Source organism: Myxocyprinus asiaticus, chromosome 27 (genome assembly GCF_019703515.2).
Source record: "Myxocyprinus asiaticus isolate MX2 ecotype Aquarium Trade chromosome 27, UBuf_Myxa_2, whole genome shotgun sequence".
Classification (NCBI taxonomy): Eukaryota; Metazoa; Chordata; class Actinopteri; order Cypriniformes; family Catostomidae; genus Myxocyprinus; species Myxocyprinus asiaticus.
In genome coordinates, this window is record NC_059370.1 from 39,165,747 (window position 1) to 39,190,476 (window position 24,730).

General features: G+C 37.3%; 1 protein-coding gene across 4 annotated transcripts in view; it reads left to right on the forward strand.

Annotated features, from left to right (window-relative positions):
* The first annotated feature begins 1,275 nt into the window (after positions 1–1,275).
* Positions 1,276–24,730, forward strand: part of LOC127417741 (janus kinase and microtubule-interacting protein 1-like) — a 38,165-nt gene continuing 14,710 nt past the window's right edge. The window contains exons 1-9 of one of the 4 annotated variants that reach the window (XM_051657936.1): positions 1,276–1,586; positions 7,595–7,863; positions 9,847–10,341; positions 13,869–14,048; positions 14,213–14,326; positions 14,749–14,895; positions 16,601–16,750; positions 20,467–20,526; positions 21,846–21,974. In XM_051657936.1, the coding sequence (XP_051513896.1) occupies positions 7,720–7,863; positions 9,847–10,341; positions 13,869–14,048; positions 14,213–14,326; positions 14,749–14,895; positions 16,601–16,750; positions 20,467–20,526; positions 21,846–21,974 (1,419 nt within the window). In that variant the 5' untranslated portion in view covers positions 1,276–1,586; positions 7,595–7,719. Of the gene's footprint in view, positions 1,587–7,594; positions 7,864–9,846; positions 10,342–13,868; positions 14,049–14,212; positions 14,327–14,748; positions 14,896–16,600; positions 16,751–20,466; positions 20,527–21,845; positions 21,975–24,730 lie in introns of those variants that run through there. The other 3 variants (XM_051657933.1, XM_051657934.1, XM_051657935.1) reach the window with 3 other exon arrangements.

A 24,730-nucleotide genomic window follows, 5' to 3' on the forward strand; every position in this document is an offset into this window, starting at 1 on the left:
TAACATACTGTGGACTTCTTAAAATTTCTTGTAATAATGATTACATTAATGATTGATAATTAAATATGCTGTTTGTGCAGAACAACATCACTTTGCTATTGACATCTTGCTATTCTCAGTAGCAGCTTGAGAGAGTAGCCTATATTTGAGAAACTGCACTTATGTACGCAAGCATAGAAATCACCCAAATGCAAAACTCTCAAAAATACAGTATGGTCTCAGGCATATGTGTTGTCCCATTTGCACAATAATAGAAAATATATTTTAGCAAATTCACATTTCACTTTACTATATTGCTTTAAAATCTATATCCTCTGATCCTTCAGAACGAAGAAAGAAATTACACAGTTCAAGAGCAGTGTGTGTGTGTGTGTGTGTGTGTGTGTGTGTGTGTCGGTTTGGCCTGGGATAGTGGCCCGCATATGGTGCTAATCATGCATGCTGTAATGTCTGCACTCAAACATACGTTTACATGAGGAGAGTCAGAGAGAGGCAAGCAGATGAGGAAATCTAGGTCAGTATGATGCCACTTCAGTGATGTTTCTGAGTCTGATTTTCCACTTCACTCAGCAAAGACCCACTCCCAACCACACGCCCCCTCCCAACCCCTTTGCATGGCTGTGCCAGTGGTTGGTGGAATTTTGCCATATGACTGTAGTTTCATTCATTCATGCTGTATATCATATTGTCCACTCGCCCTTGTTTTCACAGCCATCATAGCCCAATTCCTGAGTTAATTAGCTGGGAAAGGAATCCAGTAGACTTATTTAAACCCACCAATATCTGAGTGAGACAGCAGCACAATGTGTGTTCTTGTAAGATGTCTCTGATAGGGGCTGTCTAGTTATTTATTTATAGAAGAACAAGATACATATACAAACAAATGGCATCCATATCAAGGTGCATAAAAAGTTGCGGGTTACAGATTAAGATAGGCTCTAGACCAAATAAATAAATAAATAAAAATTCTTAATTTAATTTAAATTATCTTCAATTATGTTGAACTATGTAGCATATCAAATATATCGATTTCTTACTATTTATATCATAGTATAAAACGCTATTATTGAAATATGTAATCATATGAAAATTTAATTCAGGATTACGTCCTTCACGGTGGGCGTGGATGTTCGTGTGCCCGCCCGGTGAAATTACGAATTCTACTATGACGAAAGGCTTGGCTCATGAATATTAATTACATCATGCTGAAGATGCAAGACCGACCTTCCAATAGTGATTGCTTGGCTCACGAATGTTAAATATGCAGGGCTGATATTGGGTCTTTAGCTTCTACTAGAGACGCCCTGGCTCATGAATATTAATAAATGAACCTTCACGGTAGTAGGATTCGTAAATTCGCCGTCGGATTTCTCTCGCATGTGTGCAGTGGTGGGTACTCGTGTAACGCTATCCGGTAATACTATCAACAGCACTGTAAAACAGCATCAACACTCACACCACCCTCATCTACACTTCCGCTACTGCTGTCAGATGCCGCCGCCTGGGGTGTTTCTGTGGATATAGCGGAACACATTTTCGGCCTGCGTGGACCGACCGTGGACACCTGAGACGCTCACGGCAAGTTAGTATGTATTACACGATCAAATGGTGTTCATTTATAACCTGGATCAATGATACGCCAACCCATGCACTGTTAGGTTCTGTTATTATAAGACATGCATTATTGAATTTGTGCATTGGATAAGGGTGGATGTGCGTTTTGAATAAATTTGATTGTCTCATCACTTTTAACAGAGAGTTTATTGATCGCTCTCATCGCCTCAGCAACCTCACCCATTTTTCATTTCATTGCTTTTATATTGTTCAAATTGTATGTGACAGTAACACCTGATATTCTCTTCTTTTAATGCGATTCATCATGGTTTGAATAGTAAACGGTGTAGATCCAGTCCAGATTCAAACGCCAGATGACGGATGTTTTGCGCCGATTGCTCCATCTTTCGGCTGTCAGTCAGTCATGATAACCCGACGCTGTCAATCATCACGCCATCCGGCCGTGTGTTTGATATGGCGTGGTGTTATGTCCACATATGTGATCTTGATGTTTAGCTGCATTGGATCTGTGATGGCTGGTGCTGTGGGTGTGGTTCTGCCGGCCCGGTGCTGATGAATTCAGCCTCCACAAACGCGCTTATGTGTCCCTGGACTCACCACACAGGGTTCCCACGGTCATGCAAAAGCTGGCAATATCAGGGACATTTAAAATGGTGATTTCCAAGCTTGTAAAAAATAATTATTGAAATGTTATAGTGAATTTAGGGAAGAACGGGGATATTGTCCGTTTTCAAGTCAAAAGGCCAATTACATAATTGCTTGTTTTCTATAGCAGTTGCTTTGTAGCCTATGCCGATAAATTAGATTTTGTTTTTTTGTTTTTTGTGAATTCTATCCTTATGTTGACATTTATCTGAAGAGCCTAAAATAGGATGTTTAACGGCAAGTTCCATCGACAACTTGCCCCATACAATGTGACAACATGCTAGGTCAATGAACTATCTACTATCTTTTTCCTAGATAGCTAGTAATGGTGGAAATGTGCAATATCTTTTTGTAGTCAATACAGTAAGGCACTGTACTGTATATACACTGGCGGCCAAAAGTTTGGAATAATGTACAGATTTTGCTGTTTCAGAAGGAAATTTATACTTTTATTCACCAAAGTGGCATTCAACTGATCACAAAGTATAGTCAGGACATTACTGATGTAAAAAAACAGCACCATCACTATTTGAAAAAAGTCCTATTTGATCAAATCTAGACAGGCCCCATTTCCAGCAGCCATCACTCCAACACCTTATCCTTGAGTAATCATGCTAAATTGCTAATTTGGTACTAGAAAAATCACTTGCCATTATATCAAACACAGTTGAAAGCTGTTTGATTCATTAAATGAAGCTTAACATTGTCTTTGTGTTTGTTTTTGAGTTGTCACAGTATGCAATAGACTGGCATGTCTTAAGGTCAATATTAGGTCAAAAATGGCAAAAAAGAAACAGCTTTCTCTAGAAAGGAGTGAAGGCTATACAATGCTTGAAATTGCCAAAAAACTGAAGATTTCTACAAAGGTGTACACTACAGTCTTCAAAGACAAAGGACAACTGGCTCTAACAAGGACAGAAAGAGATGTGGAAGGCCCAGATGTAAAACTAAACAAGAGGATAAGTACATCAGAGTCTCTAGTTTGAGAAATAGACGCCTCACATGTCCTCAGCTGACAGCTTCATTGAATTCTACCCGCTCAACACCAGTTTCATGTACAACAGTAAAGAGAAGACTCAGGGGTGCAGGCCTTATGGGAAGAATTGCAAAGAAAAAGCCACTTTTGAAACAGAAAAACAAAAATAAAAGGTTAGAGTGGGCAAAGAAACACAGACATTGGACAACAGATAATTGGAAAAGAGTGTTATGGATCTTAACCCCATTGGGCTTTTGTGGGATCAGCTAGACTGTAAGGTGCGTGAGAAGTGCCCGACAAGACAGCCACATCTATGGCAAGTGCTACAGGAAGTGTGGGGTGAAATGTCACCTGAGTATCTGGACAGACTGATGGCTAGAATGCCAAGGATCTGCAAAGCTGTCATTGCTGCACGTGGAGGATTTTTTGATGAGAACTCTTTGAAGTAGTTTAAGAAGTTCTGAACTTTTTTTAAAAAATTGTAATAGTAATTTTTCATGTTATTAATGTCCTGACTATACATTGTGATCAGTTGAATGCCACTTTGGTGAATAAAAGTACCACGTTCTTTCCATAAGCGCAAAATCTGTACTTTATTCCAAACTTTTGGCTGCCAGTGTACCTTTACAGAAATTGACATTCAAATATAAACCTACCTTGAGAAAGAAAGTGTGACTGGACCTGGTCACCCCTTTTATAAAGGTGTCTTTACACAGCCGAGTTAAAGGAATAGTTCACCCATAAAGGAAAATTCTTTCATTATTTACTCGCCCTCATCCCATCCCAGATGACTTTCTTTCTTCTGCAGAACACAAACAAAGATTTTTAGAAGAATATCTCATCTCTGTTGGACCATACAATGCAAGTGAATTGTGAACAGAACTTTGAAGCTCCAAAAAGCACAGAAATGAAGCATAAAAGTAATACATTCGACTTCCGTGGATAAATCCATGTCTTCAGTACCTATATGATAGGTGTGGGTGAGAAACAGATCAATATTTAAGTTCTTTTTACTGTGAATCTACATTCAAACAGCCCTAAAGGGAAGAAAAAGAATAAATAAACCATATTTGCACAACAGTCTAGTAGATGGCGATATGCATGAAGAATGCGAATATATGGTATTTTGATAGAGCCTATGGTTTCTATGGAAAACTTTGTAATGGTCAGTAAAGCGGCAGTCACAGAACACTTTGCACTTCATTCACTCCCATTCCAACGTATCCGAATGCAGGAGACCGGTAACGCAAGCTAATGCAAAGAAATGTACTCCGTTGCGTATAAGAGGTCAAGTTGGCAAACTCTGACAAGCGAAACCGTATGACGAGAGGACACGTGACCAATAGAAAAGTGAAAACTCACACTGACCTCTTGGCTAAATACAAAGAAAACATATTTCAAAGCTGCGTATTTTATTGTTGCAGGAAAGTCAGGAAACAATAACATTTTAAATAGAATATTCTGGACTGATACGTCATCCAAACAAAAGTACAAATTGCTTGCTGAAAGCCTAGTGTGAATGCCCCTTAAGTTTGCCAAATCTACCTGCAAGTGAGTGATTGAAATGTCTGACAATCAAGTGCTGAACCAAGTGTTGGACTTATTGTAGTGTCAGGTTGGTTGTGTGTAAGTGGGTGTATGCATATTTTTTATTGTTGGGTGTGTATTTGTGTGCTGGAGTTTGTTTGAGGTTTCTTATTTGATTAGCTACATTTTGTTCAGCACCTTCAATAAGTGCCCAAATGTTGCACATTACTACTGCAACCCTCCTTCCCAAATAACTAAACATACACGGTAGTGTTTACATTGTCAACACAACTATTACACCCTTACAAAACTTCCCTTATTGCTTCAAACCTGTCCTGCATGTGTACACATATTCCAAACTGAAATAATTTCATTCTTAACTAACTCTACATAGAGAGAGTCTTTATGAAAGTGAATGGATATCTGCTTATCTGACTTCACAGACTTATAATATCACATGCGTTTGCCCATGACCAATGAGCTGCTTCAATCATTTGAATGTGCTGAGATAACACTCAGCTGTTTTATACCTCAGCCATTTAGATTATGGGGTTATGCAAGTTCTTAAGATGTCAGGGCTATTAAAAGTTTCAAAAGTCCACAAAAGAGTTGAACAATGTATAATTTTAATCAGATTCTGCTCTCATATTGGTTGTGTTTTGGTTTGTTATGTGTTCCTAGGGCAGAATACTTATAAAGTTCTGTAGTAAAATGGTAAATTTGCTTTGCATATGTACAGGTAGTGCAGCCTCATATACAGATAAAAGGTATTTGGACACTTAAAAATGTATATGCATTAGAATACAAAATTGCAAACCATGTGGCATCTGCAGACAAATTATGCTAGAACTTTTCTTGGAGCTATAACTTACATTTTCTGAGCCAATTTTGCAATTAGATACCTATGAAGTCTGTTCCCCTCAAGTTCACCCTGGTGACCTAGTAGATTGCAATATGTGTGTCCAAATACTTTTGTCTTTATTTTAAACAGTATATCTAGTTTTTATTGTTTCATTTAAAGGCTAACAAATGTCTTTTTATGAAATGTTTTGGTGAAAAAGTGTGCTTGTGCTAGCTCAGACTGATCTCACAGTGAAATCGGAAACAGTAGGTTGACTTTTCTTTAGCTGAAATCGGTCTATGCTTTCCAAAATTTGAAACACTGCCTCCAGTGGCCAAAGTGTTAAGTGTTGTTGGGCGTATGGGCACGTGTGAGCTCCATTTTCCATGTGAAATGTCCACGGAGGGGCGCCAACAGCAAGTTGTGATTATGAAGCGAGTTGTTTTCAGCTGTACAGGCTGTAATACAGTGAAGAAGAGGAATGCATGTTTTATAAACTGAACCCACCCAAACCCCAAACCCCAAACCTAAACCTAACCGTCAGTGGAGTAACTGGTCTCTGATTATGCGAATGCAATTTCTTACTGGTTTAAATGCAGGATTCAAACTCAGGTCTCCCACGATGCTGACGCAATGTGTTTCTGGTCGCAACACCTTTCTTTGCTTGCATAGTCTCTCTATGTGAATTTGGTGTTCAACTCGGCTTTTAATGTTTTTTTTTTTTTTCCTGTAAAATGTTCCTGCAGAATGCTGGTAAACCCCTGTGACTGGCTGGACATCTGGTAGCCATATGTGTGTGTATGTGTGTGCGTGGTAGATATATTTAGCAAATGTTCAACTTTTTCACATTTTCTACTGGTTTTTGTAAACCTCTGGTTTGATGTCATTTTACTTAAAAAAAAAACAACAACAACAACAACAACAAAAACATGTTGGAACGGATAACATCATTACGAAATGTCATTTTCTCAGAGAAACTGAACTACGCTCCAGATGCAGATGAGTTGTTGTGGAGACTAAATAGAAAAAAATAGCCACTTGTAGTTTTTGTCTTTGCCATCTGGTGAAATCCCCCCCCTAAATTGCGCTGTACCCTTTTTCATTCTTCAGATAAGAGGTATTTTGGCATCTTGGCATTAATCTGTGCTTTAGATAGAGTCTGTGTACTTTTGGAGCAGTTTATTAATGTCACACTGAGGTCAATATAAACCCCTGCTTAATTTGAGTTTAATTAAGTTTTATGGATATTCTGTTTTTATCCAGAGTCTTAGATTAAATCAAGGAATTTAGTAGGCTCTGCTTGTCTGATGTTCTGCCACACCACTGGTTTGAAACACTGAACATCTTCCACTTGTTGTAAAGTTACTAGCCTATCACAAGGTTCAGCCATTGAACATTTTAAGCAAAAAAGCATGTTTATGAATCTATGGCTTTCATGGAATTGCATTATAGCTGTAAAATTTGTGTTATCCTTACAAATTAAGAGTCTAAAATTATAAGTTGTATCTTGCATTTCTTTTGTAAATAAAATTTGACAGATGAAATTGAAATAAATATATTAACTCGCAGAGAAAATCCTTATTGTTGAGCCCTGTAATGACAGACCCCTTTCATTTTACAAATATATAAATTAGAGCAAAACAAACACAAGATATTATCAAGAAGATTCAGATATCCAGTTTTTTTTGCAGGTGGTCTATGTGAAAAGATCATGGTCTTCTTCCAATATGACAAAGTTCTGCTTTGAACTTCACGTTTGAACCATATTGTGCTTGAAACTATAAGTAGTACCATGAGGCCCCTATAGGTGGAGTCCCAAACATGCCAAACACATGGGAGCCAAATTCCAGTGAACAAATGGTACAAGTGAGTGTCCAGGGCAGTGTGTGTACGATTGTTTATGTTAACTGTGGCTTTGTGAGCATGTGTAAGGGTAACGCCCTCACTCTTACCAAGTGGAACAACTGTGTGTGTGTAGTCAGTAGTCAGTTTTAATGTCAAATTTAATGACTGACTGTCTCTGTTTCCAGATTCAAGGCAACTGAAGAAGAGGAAGATGACATTGGCAGTGAATTTGATTTCTAGTCTCAAAGGTTTAGCATGAGATTTGACTGTAGAAGTGTGGATTTGACTAGTAAATCTGCAACACGGGACGATGGCTGCGACCACGCCTACCTTGGCCCTGCCTCCCAAAAAGAGCAGAGGGAAACAGGAAATGGAGACTCTACAGGCAGCCAATGAAGAGCTGAAGAGCCGATTGGGTGATGTACAGAATGAACTGCAGCAGGAGAAAGGCAAGGTAAAGCCAATTTATTTACTATATTTAAAGGGATAGTACACCCAAAAATAGTTTTTTTTTTTTTTTTCCTAATGTTGTTTCAAACCACCCATCTGACTTTCTTTCCTTCATGGAACACCAAAAGGAGAAGTTAGGCAGAATGACAGCCTCAGTCACCATTCACTTCCATTGTCTGGAAGAAAACATACCATGAAAGTGAATGGTGCCTGAGGCCAACATTCTGCCTAACATCTATTAGGTTTGTAAGAACAAGAAGGTGAGGAAATGATGACAGAATTTTCTTTTTTGGGTGAACTATCCCTTTAATATGTTTTCTTGTGTACGTGTAAACCAGGGGCTGTATTACAGAAACATCTTATTTTGTCTACTTTGAATTTGCAGATCTTAATTTAAGATACTGAAGATAGGAAGTTTCTGTAATGCATTCCCAGAAGAATAAGCTTGTCATGACCATTTGTTCTTAAAATCAACTGATTGAGTAATTATACATTATGCCTATCTATGAAGCAATCACTGGTACATGTTGTAAAAGAGAACTTGCCACAGTCTTTGAAAGAGTCAAACAATGGAAAAGCTCAATGCTGCTGTATAAAGCCAGGACAAACGTGGTGGTGTAGGGTGTTAGTGGGGATTATTGCACATAATCAAATGATGCAAACTTACTTTTGGACATAAACATAAATAGTAGAAACAGTGGAATTACAAAGAAATAAAAGAGCCTATTGTAGTGTAATGCAAGTATTGTATTGTATTGCCAGGTCAGACTAGTACATTTCATTCTTTATTTACAGCTTATTGCATCCCCACATTTTCTTTCTCTCTCTCTCTCTCTCTCTCTCTCTCTCTCTCTCTCTCTGTCTCTCTCACTCACTCACTCACTCACTCACTCTCTCTATTAAACCGGAAGGTTACAAAATATTGACAAAATATAATGACAGTTTGAAAATAGAGAAAAGAAATACATTCATGAAATGAATTTTGGCTTCAGCTAAGTCAAGACTTGCATTTCTGTGTTATAGGCCTACATGTGCATGATTTACAGGGTTTCCACGGTCGCAGAAAACCTGGAAATATCAGGGAGTTTTTAAAATCAGAAGCAAAAAATCATGAAGCAGAAAGTCGTGACAAATGATCTTGAATTGTTGAAGGTTGTTTAGGCCTTACGTAGTTTGAATATTTGGGCAGTTTGAACAGACATTTGAAGCTTGAAGGTTATATTGTTTGAATACTTGGGCAGATTAAAAAGAGAGTTGAAGGGTTTAGTGTTTTTTTTTGTCAAGTCATTTTTATTTGTATAGCACTTTTCGCTAGAGGTAGACCGATATATCGGTTTTGCCAATTAATTAGTGCCGATAGTTGCTTTTTGGAACTGTCGTTATCAGCAAAAATCAATGGCGGTAGTTGCAGATAATTTTTTCATAATTTCTTCATTGTGTTTCGGGCTTGTTTATACTTAAAAGTCCAGTGTTATGCACCAGATCTTCATTTTTCCTGGTTATTTTGGGGATTTTGGTTGAACAATGAACTGCATCCGAACAATGAACTGCGTCTGGGATTTTATACATTTAGGACTCTTTGTCTGTGCCCGTCATAGTAAGGATAGTGAGTGTTTTTTTGACATTCTATAAATCAATTTTAAAAACCATTGGCAAATTAATCGGTTATTGGCCTTTCCCACCACCTTAGTTATTGGTATCTGCAAAACCCACTATCTGTTGACCTCTACTTTTCACAATATACATGGTTCAAAGCAGCTTTACTGAAGATTATGCTGTAATGTCTGTAATGTCTTAAAAGTCTTAAAAAAAAAAACACTGTAATTCATGCCTTAACTTTATTTGTCTGTCAGCCCCCAAGTTATTTTATTAATTTTATAAAAGAATTTGTCTTTAGGTTTCTAGGACATTTTTGATTGTTGCTGTTTCTTTTTGGCATCTTTCATTGAAATGAGTCAATGCCGACATCTTGTCTCTAACTTACTAGGTGGGCAAATTACGGGAACGCTTGCAAGAATTGAGGGCGCTGCGCGAGACAGAGCAGCACAAGCACTCGGTCGCTCTCACTGAACTCCGTGTCAAACTCCATGAGGAGAAGCAGAGGGAGGTCGTGGCAGCGCGAGAGAGCCTGTCCCGGCAGCACGAGGCCGAGCTGGCCCGGGCGGCACGCCTCAGGGAGACCGAACTGGCTCGGCTGCAGGCACTGGTGTGCGTGTTCCGGGATGGAGCCAGCAGCGAACTACGGAACGCCCTGAAGGAGGAGGTACGAGAGGAAGCCCGCAAGAGCTACGAGGCCGAGAAACTCAGGTTCACACAGGAGCTGCAGGAGGCGAAGATGTCACGGCGACAGGCGGAGGAGGCGCTGGCTAATGCCGTGCAGGCGGACAGGGCCAAAGCCGCAGATCTCAGAGTTGCCCATCAAGCTCACCAGGACGTTATCCAGAGAATTAAACGAGAGAGCGAGAGAGAAATCAGGAGATTGGTAAGATGGATGGATGAAACTATGCAGTAAAAGAACTGACAATCAGTGTTGGGGAAGTTACTAAAAAAGTAATCCACTATATGTTACCAAATACTTCTGTAAAAATTGTAATCAGTATATTTTACTGATTACTTTATCAAAGAAGTAAACACGTTACTAATTACTTTTAAGTTACTTACTAAAACATGTTTCACAGAAATATTTTGTTTTTGTTTTTGCTCAACGAATTCAAAATAATGTCTATATTTCCTCCTTGTTCATTGTCATTTTAAATTCTACATAATACTGTTTTAAAAATGTACTTAAGTAATTAACTTACTTAAAATTCAGTAACTAATCTGATTACTAGAATTAAAAATGTAATGCATTATACTACTTTTGACAAATTAGATAACAGTAAGTATTATCTAAGAAACTGTAACTAATTACTTTGTATTCAGATTACACCCAAAACTGCAGACAAGGCATACTTTTGAGAGTGTTAAATAATGATATCACAAACCCCTTTGTTGTGTACTGTTTCCATGCAATCGTTAACATCTAGCTAAATTTATTACAATAAATTTCATTAATACTTGTAAGTTCATACATTTAACAACTGCTGTGCCAGTTGTGGCCTCACGTTCCTCACTAATATTTATATTTGGGTTCTGGGATATATTAGCCAAAAAAGCACTGACATTCACTTTGACAATCCACCTGAAAGAGTCTAAGCACTTTTGGTACGTTTTTCAACATACTAGGGACACACTAAGGGTACGTTTACACGACAACGATGTACTAAAAACGGAAAAGTCTTTCCTTTGCGTTTTTGAAAAGTTTCGCGTACAGACAACAACGTTGTCAAAACGATCCCCGTTCACGCGGATCCAAGAAAACGACTAAAAACGCTGTATTATGCATGCCAGGCCAGTAGTTGGCGATGTCACTTTGTAAAAAAATACTACGCGCCTGCTCATATAAGCATTCTTCCACAGAGCGGTGAATACAAACAATGAAGATGGCGAAAGCATCGAGCAATTTTGTCTGGACGGACGATGAGGTTGCTTTATTACTACAATTGCTTTGCTGGAGAAGTGTCAATAATCTCAAAATTGAGCAGCACAAACACAGTCCTGTAGTCCGCCATTGTAGTTTCGAATGTCTCGCGCGTTGTTTTGAAATACTCGCACGCATGCCTATAGACTGAACACGTAATACGCGTGTGCATGATGTCATAGTTTTCACAAATTCGCGTTTTTGTATGTTTACATGGAGACGATAACGGAATCGTTTTCAAAAACTTGCACTTTGAAACCTGTTTTCGAAAGTTTGCGTTTTCAGGCCCAAAACGCCATTGTCGTGTAAAAGAACAGCCAAAACGCATAAAAAATGGTCCGTTTTTAGTTGAAAACGTTGTCGTGTAAACGGCCCCTAATTCTAATCTTGCATAATATTTAGGTTGGATAGTATGCAAATGTGGATTCAGCTATTCTTTAAAACATAGAACAGTATGAAATGAATTAAGTTTGACCTAATAGCCTAATGTTACAGTTAGGGATGCTGGTATCTACTCCGATACTGACGTTTTTAACCAGATAGGGTATCGGACCGACAAGCCCAACCCAAATCCGATACTGTGTGTTAATCATGCTCGTTACTGTCAAGCTCCAAAAATGACATAAAAGAACAGTAAAAGCACCATTAAATTAGTCCATATGACCACATTTTTTTCAAAGTCTCTCTAAGACAAATGATAGCTTTTTGAATTGCAAAAGGCTGCATTTAATTAATAAATATATAGTCTGCATGTGCAGCGTGTTTCACTAAATGTGCGCTGTTCTGTTGACACACTCATAGCACGTGCAGGGCTATCATGATGTTTTCAGCTCTCAGAGTGGTAGGGCACAATGGGTTTCTGGTCACAGAGTGTATCAAGGTTTGAGAAATACATTTATTTTTATTGAAAATTGATGGAGCAACATAAATTGTGTGAAAAAAATAATAAAAAATAACCGTAGTACAAAGGTACAAAGTACTAAAAGGTTGTTTTGAATAAAATTCATAAAAAAAGAAAAGAAAATGAGACCAGGGTAAAAGTCCCCCTCACTTGGGGTAAAAGGCCCCCAGGGGGGCTAAAGTGATATAGTGTAGATACCGGGGCAATTGTTATAGGGCACAATTTGTCAACTTAAGCAAATACTTTAGAGACAGCAAGATGACTAACAATTAAATTAACTGACTATTCAAAATTACTACTTTAGAAAAGTGTGCATAGTTTCTTGTTCATTTCTATCTCAATTGATATTTCATTACATCTCAAGCATTCTATAAACAAATTAATCTCCATTGTGATTGGATCAGTCAATGTGAGCCTACTTTAAACATTCTTCATAACAATTCCCCCCACATTAGAAAAATACTGTGCCTTTAGCCCCTGCAACAGAGGGGCTTTTTACCCCAAATACTGTCCTTTCATTTTAATTGGACAGTTATTACATTTATTATTATTGAATCATCTTGAACAAAACTGAAAATAACAAATAAGTGTGATAATTTCAGGGATTCTCAGATTAAATTTACAACATTTTAAAAATGATTAAAAATGATATCAAATTACCTCAGAATCAACTTTTAGACATTGCATGAATTGATCTCATGGATCAGGGAATTTTTAATTGCATAGTGACAAACAGATGTTAAGGAAAGTCCTGTGGTAATTTTTTTTATATGTATTTTTATTTGTACTATTTTGTGATTTTAAATTAAATGTGCCTTTTACACCGGAGGGGCCTTTAGCCCTGTTGTACCCTATACAATATGTGAGCGCTCCACATGAACAACATTTCGGATGTAGATGTTAGTTCGATAATAGTTTGGTTCGCTTAGAACATGCGTAGAGAATGGCACCGAAAGAGCATTCTGAATAAGAAGCTTATTTAAACAACTATGAACTAGGCTAAACACACATACACATACACTCAAAGGACTTCCTGGAGTGTTCCGACCGTCAAAATAAAAGCTAGAGGGTTTTAAATTTAAAAAGGCATGACTGAATATATAATACTATTGTATAATACATTTATAAAAGTAAATATATAAATAATAATAATAATATATTATTATTATTATTATTATTCGTTTACAAGCTACAATAATATTTAAAAGAGATTAAAAAGAGAACTGGCTTCTTTCCTGCTGAAGGATTTAACTGGAATTACTGTTCATTTTGCTGCTGTACTATCACGTAGACCAGTTAACAGTGAAGTTTTTCTTCATAGGCTACACATTTATATTGAAATAATATTTAGTTAGAGGTTTGTGGAGTTTTTTTTTTTTTTTCTTCATATAAATGAGTATCCACAATTAGTTCCACACAGTGAGCTATAGATATTCTATATAAACTAATGAAGAATAAACAACATTGGTAGCAGTTCGGGATCTGTATCATCCGATTAAAAAGTGGTATCGGTACATCCCTAGTTACAGTTTGGTCAAATGTTCCACAAAAGCATGTTTGGTCTGATGCATTCTTGTGTTTGTGTCAGATGGAGGAGTTGAAAGGCAGAGATCGTATGGTGCAGTCCCTGGAAAAAGAGCTCGGCGTGCAGGCAGGACAGACACAGCGGCTGCTGCTGCAGAGAGTGGAATCAGAGCGAAATCATGGGAGTCCAAAAAGAGAGGTGGTGCCTTCCCTTGGGGAGAACACTGACTCTGTCATTAACCAGGTCTGTTTTGTTCCATATGTGATCAGAAACAGCTGACTAAAAGCTTTTATATCATTAGCATTTATTAGTTCATGAAGAACATTTCAGAGACCTTTTCCTGCATGCTGCAGACAAACAGTAATGTATCATCACACAATAAATCATGTTTATCCATGTGTTTATAGGAAGTGGATGAGAGGGATGTGCGCAGGTTTCAGCTGAAGATCGCTGAGCTGCAGGCCGTCATCAGAAAACTAGAAGACAGAAATACATTACTATCAGATGAGAGGAATGAACTGGTACATAAACATAGACTTGAACTAAGGCCATGTACACACACATAAGGTAGTATTCAAAATATCCAGAAGGAATTTGCAGTTTATCCAGCAGGATCTCCTATTGCATATTCTGTCATATTTAACAGATCCCAACCTGAAATGGATTGGAATAATTATTATGTTTTATCGCTGCCTAGACATTTAAAGGAAACACAAGTGGAGCTATAGGCATTTTGAAATCCTCAAAGATTATTTTTATATTCATTTTGATGTCCTGCACAGACATTTTATCTTATCATAAGAGTCTTTTTGGGAATTTTGTGTTATGCTGAAATTTATAGTAAAATACACATGGTAGGATTTCAAATAGGAATCCTGTACAAATGGCTTTGTCAAAGTAAAAGCAACCAGCTTGTATGTCGACTGGTCTCTTTCTGTTGTAGCTTAAACGTGTGCGAGAGACAGACGGAGAGATGAAGCCACTCGTGGAGAAGAATAAACGGTTGCATAAAAAGACTGATGAACTTCAGCAGACGCTACAGCGCATGGAAGACAAACTGAAGATGCTCAGCAGAGAGAACGCTGAACTGGTGGGAAGCAATATGAAACTGCTTTCACAATTCATTTCTGTTATGAATATGAATGCAAAGTGAAAAAGTGGGAAGTAATGTAACGATAACATGTAATATAGGTTACAACGGGGCTAAAGGCTCCACGGGGTAAATGGCTCCATTGATTTTATTTTCTCCCAAAAAACTAAATAGCAACAAAAACTACCACAGCACATTTCCTAAACACCTGTTTGTCACTATGCACTGCAAAAGTTTCCTGTTCCATGAGATCTTTGCGTGTGGTGTCTAAAGATTGATTTTGAGGCAATTTGATCTCATTTTTAATATTTTTTTAAATGTTGCAGATTTATGTAGCTAATGAAAATCCCTGAAATTAACACATTTCTTTTGAAACAAAATACTAATTTATCATGTTCAGTTAGGTATGAGATCATTAAATCAAACATTTTTCAATAACTGTCCAATAAGTGTAAGGATAGCATTTGGGGTAAAAAGCCCCCCTGTTGCAATGGCTAAAGTTCCTATTAAACACATGTTTTTTTAAAGTGGGGCGAATAGATTTGTTATGAAAAATGTTCAAAGTGGGCTCACATTGACTCATCCAATCATAATAGAAATTATTTTGTTTATAGAATACTTAAGATGTAATAAAATGCCAAATGTGTTTGAAATTTACAGGACATGGTTGACTTTTTTCTGAAGTAGTTGCTTTGAGTTAGCATCATGTTAATTTGTTACTCAAAAAAAGCATCTTGGTGTCTCAAAATTATTTGCATTAGTTGACAAATTTTGCACTATAACTATTGCCCCATATCTGCACAATATCACTTTAAACCCAGTAGGGGCCTTTTACCCCAAGTGAGGGAGCCTTTTACCCCAAGTGAGGGAGCCTTTTACCTCAATTGATGGAGCCTTTTACCCCAAGTGAGGGAGCCTTTTACCCCGAGTGAGGGAGCCTTTTACCCCAATTGAGGGAGACTTTTACCCCAAGTGAGGGAGCCTTTTACCACAAGTGTGGGGTAAAAAGCTTCTTCACCAGCTTTTTATAAAAACTGAATTTTAGGGGGGCTGGTTAGCTCAGCGAGTAAAGACGCTAACTGCCACCCCTGGAGTCGCGAGTTTGAATTCAGGGTGTGCTGAGTAACTCCAGCCAGGTCTCCTAAGCAATCAAACTGGCCCAGTTACTAGGGAGGGTAGATTCACATGGGGTAACCTCCTCGTGGTCGCTATAATGTGGTTCGCTCTTGATGGGGCGCGTGGTGAGTTGTGCGTGGATGCCGCGGAGAATAACGTGAAGCCTCCACACGCGCTATGTCTCCGCAGTAACGCGCTCAACAAGCCACGTGATAAGATGTGCAGATTGTCGGTCTCAGACGCAGAGGCAACTGAGATTCATCCTCCACCACCTGGATTGAGGCAAGTCACTACGCCACCACGAGGACTTAGAGCGCATTGGGAATTGGACATTTCAAATTGGGGAGAAAATAAAAAATAAAAAACTGAATTTTAATCGAAACAGTCTTCTGCTATTATTCTTAACAAATTATGTTGCTCCATCATTTTTTGACCTTGATACATTTTGTGACCATGAAAAAAGCTACATTTCCTTAAGGGGTGCCTTTAGCACTGTTGTACCCTAGCATGTCATTTAAACACTCATCGACTGTACTGCATACACAAACGGACACTCAGAATTTATAACACTCATCTCTGTTTCTGTTAGAAGGAGAAATCGCAGCAGAACTGCCAGCAGGGTGTGCTGAAAAAGCACAGCTCTCTAACGGACCTCAGTCACGCCCATGAGCAACAGGAATTCGAGTATCTTCGCCTCCAAATCAGTGAGCAGCGTGGCATTATTGAGGAGCTCACGCAGGTTCGTTTCTTTGACTTCAGTGATGAAGATCATTTGATATCAGTGATGTAAGAACTTTTTTGTCAGAAAATCTTTCTCGTAGGACAAAATGTCAAAGACCCAAATGTTTTCGAAACAAAATGAAACGGCATTCGAAATGTGTCTACCTTTCATTTTGTGACGTATTTCTGAGTTAAACAAACAGTAATTTTCAGTGGGTAAAAATGTGGAGCGGGGCTTGATTTCATCCAGCAGGATTTGATTGGCTTGTAGAAAGTAGACTGTGATATTATTGGTCAATATTATTTTTCTCCGCCCATGCGGCCATGGTTACATCAAAAGGTGGAGAAAGTTAGTCATTTTGATGGAGAGTTATGTAAGCAAACATTTGTTCCTTTTCAATAATGCTCTGATATTAATTGTGCACAGTAACACCAAGGACATTCATTCTGAAAAATGAAATAGTCAATTTTGTTTCCATGTTTTCTAAATATTCTGTCTCCTAAAATACGTGTTTGTATGTGTTTGTCCTCTAATTGTTCTCACTCTAATTATTTGTGTTTTTAATCAGCACTGTCTTTGTTAATTAGCTGGTTTACTTCATTAAGAAGAGGCCTAATTGTAAATGGGTCAAGCCCTTTATAAGTTCTGTTCATTTGTTCAGTGATGTCACAGAATTATCAACAACATGCAGTTATTTCATTTGAGGCAGCCAGCCATAACATTATATAGAGATTTAAAGTTTTTATTTTTATTTTTATTTTGGATCAACAATAATCAATATATATATATATATATATATATATATATATATATATATATATTAAACATTTTAACCTAAATTCTTTTGTTTACAAAAAAGTACTGCAGTGATACCATGGTACAGTGGTGGTATCAGTTGGTAATTTCACATACCATGGTATTTACATTGTACTTCAGGGTAGAAGTAGACATCTATCGGTTTTACCAATTGGTGTCGATCGATGCTCTTTGGAACCTTCGGTTAAAATGTATGCCGAATGGTTGCCGATAGTATTTATTTTTTTAATCCTCCATGTTCCTCTGTGGTGGGCGCTAGACAATTCTAGTTAGAATGGTTTGGTCCTACTTTATAACTAGCTGCCTCTAGAAGTGAAATAAAAACAATCACATGGGGACTTGCTGTATCAAAATTTTTCATTATTGACAATTTTCATCCATATATTTATCCTCACTTCTTTGCATATTTTGTTATTTTGATTTACATAAGCAAGTGTTCTATTTTGAAGTGAGGGCATGCAGAAATAAAAAAAGTGAATATATCATAAATGTGCCCCTTCAGCACAAACATCATGTCCCCAACTTCACATCTCGTGAAGAATTATACATTTTATTCCTCATTATACCTCATCTGGTGAAATATATACAGTATATATATATATATATATATATATATATATATATATATAATTACACTGGTGGCCGAAAGTTTGGAATAATGTACAGATTTTTGCTGTTTCAGAAGGAAATTGGTACTTTAATTCACCAAAGTGGCATTGAACTGATCACAAAGTATAGTCAGGACATTACTGATGTAAAAAACAGCACCATCACTATTTGAAAAAAGTCATTTTTGATCAAATCTAAACAGGCCCCATTTCCAGCAGCCATCACTCCAACACCTTATCCTTGAGTAATCATGCTAAATTGCTAATTTGGTACTAGAAAATCACTTGTCATTATATCAAACATTGCTGAAAGCTGTTTGATTCATTAAATGAAGCTTAACATTGTCTTTGTGTTCGTTTTTGAGTTGTCACAGTATGCAATAGACTGGCATGTCTTAAGGTCAATATTAGGTCAAAAATGGTAAAAAAGAAACAGCTTTCTCTAGAAACTCATCAGTCAATCGTTGTTTTGAGGAATGAAGGCTATACAATGCTTGAAATTGCCAAAAAACTGAAGATTTCATACAAAGGTGTACACTACAGTCTTCAAAGACAAAGGACAACTGGCTCTAACAAGGACAGAAAGAGATGTGGAAAGCCCAGATGTACAACTAAACAAGAGGATAAGTACATCAGAGTCTGTAATTTGAGAAATAGACAGCTCATATGTCCTCAGCTGACAGCTTCATTGAATTCTACCCGCTCAACACCAGTTTCATGTACAACAGTAAAGAGAAGACTCAGGGGTGCAGGCCTTATGGGAAGAATTGCAAAGAAAAAGCCACTTTTGAAACAGAAAAACAAAAAGAAAAGGTTAGAGTGGGCAAAGAAACACAGACATTGGACAACAGATAATTGGAAAAGAGTGTTATGGATCTTAACCCCATTACGATTTTGTGGGATCAGCTAGACTGTAAGGTGCGTGAGAAATGCCCGACAAGACAGTCACATCTATGGCAAGTGCTACAGGAAGTGTGGGGTGAAATGTCACCTGAGTATCTGGACAGACTGATGGCTAGAATGCCAAGGATCTGCAAAGCTGTCATTGCTGCACGTGGAGGATTTTTTGATGAGAACTTTTTGAAGAAGTTCAAAGTGTAATAGTAATTTTTCACGTTATTAATGTCCTGACTATACATTGTGATCAGTTGAATGCCACTTTGGTGAATAAAAGTACCACGTTCTTTCCATAAGAGCAAAATCTGCACATTATTCCAAACTTTTCCGCCAGTGTATGTGTGTGTGTGTGTGTGTGTGTATATATATATATTACATAAAACTCATCATCTGGTAATTTAACAGGCTATAAAAAGCTTAATTTGGTAAATACTTACAGTAAATACAGATCATTGTACAAGAGCCATGTCTCCATCATTTCAAAACAAGAGTCCCATGTGTGTTTATAGTTAAAAGTCCCATGTTATGCGCCATATGAAAAGAAATGTCTGGTTATTATTGGAATTTTGATTGAACAATAAACTGCATCTTGGATATTAATTTTGGACTCTTGTAGCCTCTACGCCTGTGCCTGTTATAGTAAAAAAAAGTCCAAGATATTTTTTCTTCACATTCTATAAAACTAAAAACTATCAGCCAATTAATCAGTTATCGACCTTTTCCACCAGCTTAGTTATTAGTATCGGCAAAATCCACTATTAGTCGACCTCTACTTCAGGGATACCAGAATAGTATGATACTACCATGGTATATGTACAAAAATGTGGTGTTGCATTGGTACATATCCAAAAAAAAAAGACCTTATTCACGCTAGCGCCATCTTTGATTTTTAATGGGAATGACAGCGAGGCTGTGAGGGATAGACTTACCATCTCTTCTATGGCACAAATGCTATAAAGCTCCTAGATCACATCTGATTTTCCACAACTCATGTTGTCTGGAGTGTTTTGTATACTGAATGTATAATGATCCGTGGAATGATCCAAAAACACTTTAAACTGCAGTACAGCCCATTGAAGAGACTGTATGTCTATCCCTTACAGCCTTGTTGTCATTCCTATTAAAAATCAAAGATGGCACTAGCATGAATAAGGTCTATTACCATTGTTGGTACTTTTTTTTGCTAGTTTTGTTTGATCTATTGTTTTGTGTCATTTTGTACAGTATGTTCACTCTGTCTTTAAACTTGTACATTACATTTTCTGATGTAAAACTCATTCTGGTCCAATAGAAAGTAGAACTCCACTCTGATATATCCCAATCTGACTCTAAATGTAGTACTGAACAATGTGTGTGTGTTCTGTGTTGTGTAAGAGCTCAGCAGTTTGATGTGATGTTTGGTTGTGTTTTCAGGAGCGAGACAGACTGATGATCAACAGAAAGAACAGGCGGAAAAACATCAAACTGCCCAAGGTGAGCTACTCCTCTCATTCATAGAAAAATCGCTCTCATTCACTATCTTTTGCTTTTCAGTCGCACATTTTAAGGAAGTTTCGCTTGGCTTACTTTGTCTTTATGGGCACATACTCACTGTCCTGTCACTAAGCAGCTGTCTCATTTGAGAAGTGTGCGTGTGTTGGTTACATTGGTGCCCTAATTGGCCTCTCGAGACCTCTGAGTCAAGCCAAGTTCTTTCATTACTCTCATCTTTTTAGTTTCTCATGCATTCTCAAGCTTAATGTCATTTAAACAGTCTCTGATTTCTTTTCATTGGTTGTTTTGAACATCGTACTTGGCCAAAAAAAAGCCTTTTGTATTTTTTAAACACAGACCTAAAATTCTACAAGCACAGTCACGATGTGGAGAAAAAAACAATACAAGAATGTGCTGGAATATCTGAATTATTTTTCCATTTACTATCAGTTGGTGTGTATGAATCTGACAAAATCTCCCTTGAAGGCAAACATTACATAAAGTAATGCTTTTTATACTAAAAATGCAAAAATGGGGTTAGTCTATAGTAATTGTAATTTGCTTAAAATAAAAACAATGGAAGTCTATGCTCTGTCCTCATTTAGATAGCTAGGTCTCTGTGTGTTTGTGTGGTTTCTGGTGTTGTGGGGTGGGGTTTAGTTGTGCGTTGTCCAGAACTGTTGCTAAGGAGGAGGAGTCTGTGGACTTCACTATTAACTTGTGCTCTAGAGAAACATCAAACAGTACCATAACAGAGACCTAAAAAAAACATACTGTTCTCAAGTTGGAACTCTTGTTTCCTGTGGACACTGGAGAACATGAGGAAGATGCTGGTTGGAGAAATTATTTTGGAGTTCTGCTCAACAGTTTTTTGAGATTTTGGGGGGATTTTTTAAAAGGACAAACCCCAGACCGTGACACTGGACTGAGGATCATCTATAGAAACGAGCACACGCACAGTATGCCAGAATATTTCCTGCTGGTGCTGTATCTCTCCATGTTCCTGTGTCTGTGTGCTCTGGTGTGTTTGTATTTCTCTGGCTGTCAGGAGATGACCTACAAACACGATGGTAAGAGTGATGTAATTAGTGTTTTTAAGGAAATGTTTCAAGGTTCATAACAAGTTAAAGTGATAGTTGGCTTAAGTGTGAAAATTTTCCATACAGTGTAAGTGAATGGGTACCACAGCTGTTCCTGATCACCATCCAGCTTGGACATTCTGCTCAATATTTCCTTTTTTGTTTCGTGGAAGAAAGAGTCATACAGGGGTTTTTTTTTGTGCTTTATCCAAAACTTATGACTTTCTCTCTCTCTTTCAGAGGCATGTTGTGGAGACATATTTTGGATTTGATGAGGAATCAGTTGATTCTGAGACATCGTCACTGACATCATATAACACAGACCGCACAGATCACACCCCTGCCACACCAGAAGAGGATCTTGATGATGTGCGTTATGTCATGTATTTCTTTTGATAACTTTTAACACCTAAAATAAAACACTGTCAATGCTATCAATTCAAAAGAGCCTTAACTTCATCCAAACCAAATGCCTGGATGACAGCTCAATCGATTATTACAATGTTTGTTTAATTCAATTCATTCATTTGACTTTTGTTATTTTGGTCAATCTCAGCAGTTCTGGAGTTAAGTGGCTTCCTACCTGGATGTTGTTCACTCATATCCAGAGGTACTTAATAGAGCTGCACGATTAATCGTTAAAAGATCGCAATCTCGATTCAGACACCCACGTGATCTCATTTCTAAATGACAACAATGCTGCAATGTATATTAACATTCCTGTGGCATGCCTTTGCAAGGCGGTCAAATGTAAATGAGAAATTAACTTCAAGACGCATTTTTAAATGCTGATCAACTTTATATGGCATCTACAAAACACAGCGCTCCTGCACGAGATGCTGAATAAACTAAAACGCAACAGCCAAAGACATTTGTCCAAAATAGTGGTTTACAAACTGCGGGGTGCAGCCACGATTAGCTAGGAGTGTGACGGAATCTCTGTTCAGTATTTTAATAGTTACCGATGCTACAAAAATACCGGCATTACCCAGATCTGACTCAGTTCGGTACCCGTGAGCTGTTTGATTACAGTTGGCTGCTTTCCAACGCTCACATGTGTGCATCTGTCCGTGCGCTTGTCTCATGATGAATGCAGGACTCCTTCACGAGACTGCGCTGTTTTTAATCAAAATACCCCTCTTTAGGTGATATTAATGTAAACACAGCTGTTAATGAATTACCAGTGTAAACAGACGGCATTAAATCTGTGCTGTCTTAATGAGATATTAAAGCAAACACAGACGTTAATGTATAAGCAGACGGGACAAATTCTTCAAAGCGTTAGATCTGTGTGATCTGTATAAGCTGCATGCTGTCTGTTATAGGCATTAAGGCATTCTTACTGCATCAAATCAGTATTAATGTATATCTAATAATCACACAGTAAAGAGTGTCAAATATTTAAGTAGCTTCATTTTGCGTTTAATTTTTTAAAGTTTTTATAATTGTTTTGAATGTTTAATTACTGTTGCTGAAACACTTAAAGCACTGTTTACTCTATTGAATTACTGACTCTTGAATAATTCCTTTAAAAGCTTGAAGAAATTTTTACAAGAGACACTGAAGGCCACATTGTTTTAATTTAAATTGTTAATATATATATATATATATACACACTACTGGTCAAAGTTTTGAAACACTTACTCATTCTTTATTATAATTTATTTATATATATATATATATATATATATATATATTTTATTAACAGTGTTTTATTGCATATTTGCCTACCAGTGCAAAACTAAGTTGACACAAAACTGTTAATGAAGCTCGTTTTGCTTTTTACTTGGCATGTGAGAAACAGGCTAAATCGTTTCATTTATTTTTTTATGCACTTTTTTTAACAGAATTATTAATTTTATTTATTTATTTTGCAATAATAACAAGGTGCTGTTTAGTTTGTAATGTATTCGTTGTGCCCTCTTGTGGACTTAGGACATTTTAAATGTATATATTTGATTTACAACTTTATTGCATTTTTGCATAGATTGAAGTCAGAACCTCTAGTACATTACATGTTCCTTTGTTTAGTACCCTTATGTCCAGGTGTTGTAAATCACATAAGCATTTTTTTTTCTTCCGAATCGTGAGAGAATCGGGATCTTTATTCTAAGCAAAAAAATCGTGATTCTCAATTCATCCAGAATCGTGCAGCTTTAATAGAGTATTGTGAGCGAATCATTAAAGGAAGTGTTCACACAAAAATGAAAATTCACTCATCATTTACTCAACCTCATGCCATCCCAGATGTGTTACTTTCTTTCTCCTTAAGAACACAAATGAAGATTTTTTAGAATATTTCAGCTCTGTAGGTCCATACAATACAAGTGAATGGGTGCCAAAATGTTGACGCTCCAGAAAGCACATGAAGACATCATTCAAGTAATCCATACAACTCCAGTGTTTTAATCCAATTTTCAGAAGTGATATGATAGGTGTGTGTGAGAAACAGATAAATATTTAAGTCAATTTTTGCTCGAAATTCTTCTCCCTGCCCAGTAGGGGGTGTATGCATGAAGAATGTGAATCACCAGAAACACAAGAAGAAGAATTTGAAAGTGAAAATTAAAGTGCAGCCTGACTGAGCAGGGAGGAGAATTTATAGTAAACATTGACTTAAATATTGATCTGTTTCTCACCCACACCTACCATATCACTTCTGAAGATATTGATTTAACCACTGGTGTTTTATGCTGACTTGTGTGATTTTAGGAGCTTTAAAATATTGGTACCCATTCAATTGCATTGTATAGACCAAAAGAGCTTAGAAATTCTTCATTTGTGTTCTGCTGAAGAAAGAAAGTAACACACCTGGGATGACATTAGGGTGAGTAAATGATGAGAGAATTTTCATTTTTGGGGGAACTATTCCTTTAAGCACACTGTAAAGACATTTCCCATAACAGTGTGTTCTGATACTCTCGAATTTGTTGTTCTTCATTACATATGCTTTGCTAATTATCTCTGTTTAAAAATAAGGAACACATTTGATTTGCTTTTAGTCTACTGACATTTACTGAATGCTTTCTTTTATGGTAGTTGGTTCATTATATTTACGGACACTTAACAAACATATTTCCACAAAGGAAGGATTATAAAAAGGAGGACAACTTCAATTCTATTAA